The sequence below is a fragment of the Asparagus officinalis genome, chromosome 3, assembly GCF_001876935.1.
Source record: "Asparagus officinalis chromosome 3, Aspof.V1, whole genome shotgun sequence".
Taxonomy (NCBI): Eukaryota; Viridiplantae; Streptophyta; class Magnoliopsida; order Asparagales; family Asparagaceae; genus Asparagus; species Asparagus officinalis.
The window spans coordinates 27,978,388-27,988,275 of record NC_033796.1 but is presented as its reverse complement, the minus strand read 5'-3'; the positions used below and the strand labels follow the sequence as shown (position 1 = coordinate 27,988,275).

Below are 9,888 nucleotides of genomic sequence, written 5' to 3'. Positions count from 1 at the left end.
ACTTTTATAGAAGAATCTTCTTCTTTTTAGAAAAAAAAAAAAATCTCTTCAGACTTCCTTTTCACGCTGAACTTTTAATTGATCAAAGGGTTCTTTTGATATTAGTTCTCTCAATCTTTCATATTTGAAATTATTAGCATCCGAAAAATTCTTCATATTTTGAAATTGGTCCCCCTCGAAACATTTACCATCCAGATCGTTAATGTTGGTTGAGTTTGTAGTTATTCAGGGACAAGTAATTAATTAGCTAACCGCCCAAATCAACCACAATCAACACTAGAATTAGATTCAAACTCAGTGGATTAAGTCTAGTACTGCAGAGCTTTTTCCCCGGCTTATACTCAATAAACTTTATCAATGTTTGAGTTTGATTGCATAATGTTATAACTGGTATTGCACCTAGAGATGTTAAAGATGCTCGACATTCCCTCAAATTCAACAAATTAACCTCCAGCTTAGGGGACTAATTTCAAATCATTTAAAAGATCAAGGGACTAATATTTTCCACGTATGAAGATTTGGAGTACCTATATAAGAACCCTTTTAATGAAATATTAAGCAGCTTTATTATTGAATTTTTACATGATCATTTTCTCGAAAACATAGGACTTATAAAGTTATTTTCTTTATTATTCTTAGGCTTTTCTATTAATGTTTTTGCTACGGAACGAAGGTAAATATAGAAATAAGAGACTTCCTTGGATCAAAAACATTTCCTCTCAATCAAACACAACTTTCTTCAAATGAGGAGAACCTTCCTTAGACTTGGAAAAAAGAACAAATTAATCTGAACATTTATATATATATTCCCCACCATATGGGGGTGTTTGGTTCAACAATTTTATAGAAATGTTTTCTCAAAAGGACTGACAATGACATTTCTGTAATTAAAAATTATGTGTAGATTTCCTTAAACTGTGTTTGGTTCAAAAAAAATTTTACAGAAATATTTTCTGTAAAGAACAGAAAAGTACAAAAATCTACAGAAATCAATTCTCTCAAAATGGGCGGAAATCACCTAGAAATCTGACACCCCATTGATAATTTTCTATAAAGTTGATATTTTTCTATAAATTTAGGAGGGTGTTTGGTTCAATTTCTACAAATTATAGGAAATCTTGCTATTTTTTATAAAATTATGGGTCATTTTCTTGTTTTGAACCGAACAAGAAAAGTACAAAAAACAAAAAAAAATTGATAATTTTTGACTTCTCAAAAATTTTCCTATAATTTTCTAAGAAATACAAGAAAACCATATTTCGGATAGAAAACATTTCTTATAATTTGTAGAAATTGATAAAAACACCCCCCTAAAATTAAATCCTGGCCCACATAATTATACGAAACCCAGGGGATTGAGCTTGGTCCTCGTTACGAAGACCCTTGGATCTTGGAATCCACTGCAATATTTTCATAAAAACTTACAGGTCCGATTGTGCCTCCATCTAAGGAAGGTGCCTACTAACTTTATTGATTATGTAGACTTTAGTCTTCTACCCTTTCATAAGGCAACATACCCATATTTAATTCCTGTTGTCCACCAACCCTATAAATATCGTCATCCTACAAATCCAATCACCCACAACTTTGAGCAATCAAAAACTTAAAATTTCGTTCCTCTCTCCGAATTCAAGGGTCAAACCCATGGCTCTCTCCAAAACTACTTCTGAATCCGATATATCGATCCACTCCACTTTCGCTTCAAGATACGTTCGGGCCGCTCTCCCAAGGTATAAAAATATTTACATACGTTAAGTGCATGATTGTTTCCGTTTACGTTGTAATTTGATTTGATTTTCTTATTAAATTTTTAGGTTTCGGATGCCGGAGAATTCGATACCGAAGGAGGCAGCGTATCAGATAATCAACGATGAGCTGATGCTCGATGGAAATCCGAGGCTGAACCTGGCTTCGTTTGTGACTACATGGATGGAGCCAGAGTGTGATAAGCTTATTATGGCTGCGATTAACAAGAATTATGTCGATATGGATGAATACCCCGTTACCACTGAGCTTCAGGTATGCTAGCTTCAATTTTTATTTGATTTTTTTTTTCCCGCATTGAAATACTTTTAAGTTTAGCCGGAGCAATGCTGCAACGATCCAGAGAAAAAAGCTAGAGTTTTCATTTCAGCAACTGGTTTGGGGGTGAATTGCATCACCATGATGGATCTTTTCTCCTCTTTTGCGCGTGTGATTACTTTGTGCGTACATCACCTGACCAATGAATATACAGCCGTGGTTTATTTATTTTTTATTATAGCGCACCATCCTTTCATAAATGCGCTTTACTTTGTCACTAGCTTTTGCACCCACTAAATATCATTTGTATACGCAACATACTTCTAATCATACATAAATAACACTTTAAAAAAAAAATCAATCTTTAGTAGTATAAGATTACAATGACATTTAATTAATTTAATAACAACCCATGATAATGTTCTATAAGATAAAGAGAATCACTTATTATTTACTTTTTTTTTTACTTGATAACGTAAGAGTACGTTTATTAGTTGATGTGATTGGATGAATTTTATTGACCGGTTTTCACTTGAGACAAAAGTGAACCACCAAATTAAGTGCTGAACCTCTCTACAAAGCTGACAAATATTTTGTTGGAATGCGATTTCAACATCTCTTTAATGGTGTTCAAATTAAGTAGTAACAACCTTGTAAAAATTAAATCTATCAGTCGCATTTGCTACTTCCAATAATTAATTATTTTATACTATATGAGAAAGGCCGTAGATATTAAAGTGTTTCAGTCACAATAAATTTATTAGAGTCAAAGTTCATCATTTTTAGAATTTATTAACGGTGTCCCTTTTGATAAGCTTCGTTTATTCGTGGAGAAGAAGTTTATGCTAAAAATTGACCAATACATCCTCCACTCTTTTATCACGTATTTTACGAAATTAGTTTCATGTGGACTCTGAGTAAGGCCCCGTTTGGTTCCAGTTTTTGGATGGGTAAAAGGAGGAAAAACTGTCAAAAATGTCAGCTTTTTGGTAGCTTTTCCCTAAAACCACCTGTATAAAAGTCGATTTTGGGGGGAAGCTGTTAAAAAACTGACATTTTTGACAGCTTTCTCCCTTTTACTCATCCAAAAAACCAATCCAAAAACTACTAAAAACTGACATTTTCTAACCCTTTAAAATTGAAAGAAAAATTATTCAAGGACCCAAAATATGGGACCAATAGAGGGGACAAATGAGGTGTCCCTCTCCTATTGGATAATGAGTTGATCATCATTAATGATGACCAACTCACTATCCAATAGAAGGGGGACACCTCACTTTTCCCCTCTATTGTTCCTATGTTTTGGGTCCATGTAGCAAAACTCAAATTGAAAACCATAGGCTCTGATTTCCATACTAGGAAATATAACACAAGACTTTGAGGCACGGTGATGAAGTCATGTGGACCCGATAATGGACGACCGGATGATGAGGTGAATTTTTAGGGGGGCGTTGTAGTATTTGTCCATAGAAATTAGCAAGTGGACGATGCAATTTGTCCGACGTAATTATTTAATTTTATATCTCATGGGCCCTCTTATATATGGGCTGGGCGTTTACCACGTTCCCGAATGCCGCGGCATGAGACGCGGTGCAAGTTATGGCTAAGCCATAATTAATGGATCTCCCTTTCATGATTAAATATACAATAAAGACTAAAGGCTGTGTCGGATAACCACTAAAAAAAATTAAGGGGGTTAGTCACCAAGAACTTAAAATTAAAACTGGGATAATCTATGGGATAAATTTTTAAGGTGTTAGTCACATAGAACTAAAACTAGAATAAAATTTTACAGTGTTAGTCAAGTAGAACCCTAACAAAACTAGAATTGGGATAATGGTATAAAATTATCCCACTTTTTTTTTATTTTTTATACAAAAATAAGAGTTCTAGTCTCTCAAATTATTCCAAGTTTTAGCTTAGAACTAGGTGGTAAAAAACTAGAACTCATATTTATTTGTTATTTTTTATATTTCTTTTTTTCTTTACTTCTTTCCTATTATGGTTATCACCATCATTAGAGCATCATTATAATAATAATTGTCAATATCTTATAGTCTAACCAAAAGTTATTTAATAGTAAAGAACATTCTTGTAAGCGATTATTAATCAATAATAGTAAGTTCAAAATACATAAATAGTATTTATATCTTCAAAATGCATAAATATATATTTCATGATTATAAAAATTTATCCCACGTTATTTTATCAAAATATCCCGCTTCACAAAATTGTTCCTATTTATCCCACTAAAATATCCCAGTAACGAAAATTTATTTTACTTTAACAATTATCTTATTTTGTATGAAAATGTCCCAATTGACTAACAACTCCTAAGCTATTTTGTAGCCGATGTAAAAGTGGACTCATAATGGGCCAGTAGTTGCCAAAGACAACCAAAATTTTTAAAGGGTTGTTGGCTACAAGTCATTGTTGAGTTAGTTGTTAGGCTGCTTCTGTTACCCTTAAAAAAATTGCGTCTTCCGAGAGATATATGTTTATATTTCTGTGTTCTTTTCTATCTGAATTCAACAACTTGCCAATTGGGCAATGTAACTTTTGATGGACCTACTTGTGTGAGGATGGTATAATTGTCAAAGATGGTACAAGAGCTTGGGTAGTTTTTAAAAGTTATAGTAAAAAAACGTGCATGGTAATTTTGTTCAAAACGTCCTAAAATTCACAGCAAATCCACGAAATTTTAGACGTTATGAATTGATACAAGTCTCACTTAATATTTTTAGGGCTTGATTGCACTTAATTCTCTATAGTTTTCCCAACCTTGCACTTAAATGCCTTAAGTTTCACATCGAGTTCAAAAATGCCCCAAAATATTTAAGTGTTGCAAATGAATACCTCATAGTTAAAAATACAAAAAGCTAGACGACGCTATCTTTTCTCTATGTCACATAACAGAGTGTATTAAAGTGAAACTCTTAGAAACTTTAGGACATTTAAGTAAGGTCATTACAAACTTTGGGGTATTTATAGGTAAGCATGTCCATTCAGGCCGGTCCGGCCTTGCCCGGCCCGGCCTTGTCCGGCCCTAAAATCCGAGTCCACGCCGGACAAAACGGGTGGCCAGACTCAGACCCGGACCCGGAAGGGCCGGGCCTACCTGATTTTTTTAAAAATTTGCTTAAAAATTAGTTTTTTTTCAAAAAAAATAAATAAATTTCAAGAGTAATTAGGATATGTGAAATTTGGACAAAAATTCAATCATATTATTAATCATAATACAAATATCATATAAATTAAAATGATAAATTCTTTATTATTAATCAGTAACAGTTACAATTTTTTTGGAATTCGCCACATCACAATATATGAATACATCCCAACTAGGTTAGCACATATTCATCTATATCACTATCATTTAACTCTTTCCAAAATAATTTATCATAAATTTACAGCTAAGAAATAAAAATTACAAACTAATTTTTACTTTCTATCTCTTCCTCCTATTATCAATTCATTAAGTCTATCTTTAATACTAGCTATTTGATCAATGTCTTGAGTACTCTTCTCGACCCTCCACTAATCTTGTAGGCACATTACCACATGTACGGTAGATGAGTCTACCAATGTTCTGTGGTCATCCATCACACGTACTAATGTGCTGAAGGCGGATTCTCAAGTTACTGTAGAAATCTGCACTGTTAGTAAGTCACGAACCATGATAGAAAGTATAAAATATAAAACTATTCTATATACTCTCTACAGTTGCAAAATATCGAAATCATCGTTTTGAGAATTAACTAAAGGTGTAGCTAAATATTGTTCAATTTCAAAAAAATTCTTTGATAATGATCTAAATCCATATCCAAGGTTACTACTAATTAGCCTAGGGGTGGCAAACGGGTCGGGTCGGGTCGGGTCGGGTCATAGTTGACTCGACCCGTATAAGTGTGACCCGACCCGACCCGTTTAATAAATGGGTTAATGTGACCCGACCTGTTTATTAAACGGGTTACCCAACCCGACCCATATAAAAAATACCAAGCTTACTCTTCCTTTTAGGTGTCAATGGCTCAGATTTCTTTTGGAGGTTCACCAAAGCTTACAATCTTGTTGGTGGATATCACTGTTTGTTGATTGGAAATATCCTGAAGCGGCTATTGTTTCCATTATTTTTAAGGGTAAATCTTGCAAAATCTCCTAAACTTTGGGACGGTGTTTTTGGCAATAAATCCCTTTAAAACCCTCTGAACGTTCAAAAATTATACTAAACTTCCCTGCACTATTGGAAATTCTCGTCAATAGGTTGATTTTATGGGGTAACATTATCCAAGAATCGGTCTCATATGACAACCTAAAATGACCTTTGTCAGTCATGATGCTTATATGAGATGAGTTCATGGAGGCTTCTGTATTTTAAGGATTTGGGGGGCCATTGTGCAAAACCCACAACATTCAGGGGATTTTGTGCAAAACAATAACTTAAAACAAAACGCGTGATCACAAAACTCACTACGGAGTCCGCCATGGCTGAGCTCGAGTAGGAGCTAGAATTTTTTTGGTGCTTTTTTTCGGAGACGATTTGGGACGGTGTTTGCTTATGCAAATAGTGTAGTTTTGTGGGGGCAACATAGGCAAATAAGCACGCAAAATCAAATCCCATCAACGTGAAGTTTGTCCCCAAATCGAAAACCCTAATTTCTCCCCCACAAACAATATGAGAAGGGCGGCAGCGGCAAGATCACCTGGAGCGTGTTCGACACGGTGAAGCCCTTCCCTCCGACTCCCTCGTCGGAAACCCTGATGGCCGACATCGATGCCGCCATCGCCGCCTCTGAGCTTGCCGCCTCCAACCAGAACAGTCAGCAAAACCAAAATCAGGATAATCAGAATATAGTCGGCGATGATGACGATGGAATCGACGTCTATGACGCTGGAGCTGCCGATGAGGCTTACAAGGTCGCGTGCGCTGCCCTACACGGGTCAGGCGGGTCAACCTGTTTAATAAATGGGTAACTTTGGGTTGACCCGTTTTGTAATACCCCAACCCTTGAGATGGGTGATGTGATTAGTATTGATAGATTTGATTGGAATACCCATACCACCAAGATGCATCTTCTTTTCGGGAACCCAACTCTTAGAAACTCCAAAGTTAAGCGTGCTTGGCCTGGAGAAATTCTAGGATGGGTGACCCCCTGAGAAGTTTTCCAGGGAGCGCGTGAGTGAGGACAAAACGTGCTGAAAAGACACGTGGTGGTTTGTGAGGCCAGTCCATCAGATCTAATAGCGTACCGACTCCGGGATTCCGGGGCGGGGCGTTACAAATGGTATCAGAGATAAGCCAACCGGAATTGTGAGAGCTAAGTGCTATGCGGCGCAAAGTGCTACGTCGAGAGGACGAGAGCCAGCCACCTCTTGAGGTCGTAGGAGCCACCTCTAGAATCTCACACGGATGGTACGGTCTTGGATGATATGATTTGGCACAACGAGGACGTTGTGAGTTTAAGTGGGGGAGTATGTAATACCCCAACCCTTGAGAGGGTGATGTGATTAGTATTGATAGATTTGATTGGAATACCCATACCACCAAGATGCATCTTCTTTTCGGGAACCCAACTCTTAGAAACTCCAAAGTTAAGCGTGCTTAGCCTGGAGAAATTCTAGAATGGGTGACCCCCTGAGAAGTTTTTCAGGGAGCGCGTGAGTGAGGACAAAACGTGCTGAAAAGACACGTGGTGGTTTGTGAGGCCAGTCCATCAGATCTAATAGCGTACCGACTCCGGGATTCCGGGGCGGGGCGTTACACGTTTATGACCCGACCCATATAATTCAACCCATACCTATTATAAACGGGTCGGGTCGGGTCGGGTTGATGGGTCGGGTCATTAATTGCCACCCCTAAATTAGCCTGACAATCATTGATTGCCTATAAAAGATCATACCTTTGCCCCTTCTTGAACTTGTAGAAGCTATAGGTTGATGTATACTTACACCATATCTATCTGCATACTCATCATATAATATTTATAAATAATATTTAATAGTGTTATGATGAGTAAGAACAGTAACAGCCTGGTCATCATCAATGTTTATTATCATGTTTTCATACAAAGAATTTAATAAAATTTAAAGTCCAACATCCTTCATGCATGGATCAATAAGAACCCCCAGACCAAAAATAATATGAATAGGTCTAAAATACTTATTAAATTTTCTTTCCATTTCAAAAATCATGTTTTCAAAATAATTATCCATGCGATAATTAGTAGAAAAAAGTTTGAATACTTAAAACTTATAAAGCAGCTTGAGTAATAGTTAGATAATAACAACCAAATAATAACATAGTAGCTTCATAAATACTTATAGGATCTCTTTTACACTACATATAACTGTCCAATCATTATCAGGTATTCTATACATACGACCACAGCTAGAACTAGAAGCATAGAACGTAATAAAATTATTTATAATTTTTATTATACTATGTTACTACATTTAACATTACATAGATGGAATTCCACCTATGGACAACATCTTTTTAGAATTAACTTGGGTTTTAAAATTTTCTTTTACAAAATTATTTTTATCTTTTAAGTCTTTGTTCAGAAGCATTATGAGCATAAACTATAACCCTAACTTTTCCTGTCATAGGTTTAATTTCATTAAATATATTTTGAACAATTAAATTTAAAATATGACTCATGCATCTAATATGAAAAAGATCACCATGACATGAAAATACCAAAGATGGTTTAATATGATTTACAGCTACATTAGTATTATCTTCATTATCTAGTGAAAGAGATTTTTTTTTCAAAAAATTTTAATTTAGAAAGTTCTTCCATTATTAAATTTGCAACATTAACATCAATGTGTGAATCTTTAAATACAATGAAAGAAACAACTCTTTTAAACATTTGTAAATATCATCAACCTAGTGTGTTGTGATACATAAATAACTAGTTTGTGTTTTAGATGTCTAAATATCAGAAGTTAGATAAAATTTATAATTTAAGCTTTAAAAATAAGAAATTATTTTTGTTTGTTCTTCGTGATAATATTTTAAAATATCACATTGGCAAGATTAATAAATTTTTTTTGAAACACAAGATAAAAATGATCTCTAATTATATCTTCAAATTCATTATCTTCTACTAATTTAAAAGAAATGTTATTAAGAACTATAAACCTGATGACATATTTGCTAGCATAATTGCATCATAGTTTCAGGAACCGAGGCCACCGAAGGTGGATGATTGAGAAAATAGAGATTGACGAATTTCTCCTTGAGACGTTCCTCCTTGCATTCTATTGTGTTTTTCCAAATAGCGTTTAAGTTGGTGCCGCTCTTCTGATGAGCTTGAAAAATATGGCCGCACGGTGCATATTTGGCTTTCTGGGTGAGAAGTTTACCGTCTTGATTCCTGATGACTTCTATTTTCTCGAAAAAAAATCCACACATAAGATCTGAGCCTTTTGGGAGCTCTAGGTGTGAGATCATCACCATTGGAATCAGGATCAACATCGATAGTAGAAGGAGTAGCTATAGGCTCTGTAGGTGTAGAGGACTCATTTCGGTATCGAGAGCTGGAACTTGCGCTTCACAATCGGAGGAGGAAGCCATTTGTTTGGAGAATAAGGGAGAATAAGAGAGTATTAAAGAGTATAAGATGGTATAAGAGGGTATTATAGAGAAGTAGATGATTTTTGGATAATAAAAATAAATAAACCCCCCTCTATTTATAGAGGTAACTCCCTAGCCAAATGACCAAAATACACTCAAAATATGTTCGTTTTTTACCGTTTTGGGGGTATTTTGGTCAAATACCCTAAAATGGCCGTTATGGCTGTCCAAACCGGGCTGGGCTTAGGCCGCTCGGTCCAACGGTCATTTTTTGACCATTCGGA

At 35.4% G+C, this 9,888-nt stretch overlaps 1 protein-coding gene across 1 annotated transcript in view; it reads left to right on the top strand.

Moving 5' to 3' along the window:
- The window catches only part of LOC109833558 (glutamate decarboxylase), an 11,563-nt gene continuing 3,208 nt past the window's right edge, over positions 1,534-9,888 (top strand). Inside the window, exons 1-2 of the mRNA XM_020401277.1 lie at positions 1,534-1,730; positions 1,815-2,019. Of these exons, the coding sequence (XP_020256866.1) occupies positions 1,645-1,730; positions 1,815-2,019 (291 nt within the window). The 5' untranslated portion in view covers positions 1,534-1,644. The remainder of the gene's footprint in view (positions 1,731-1,814; positions 2,020-9,888) is intronic.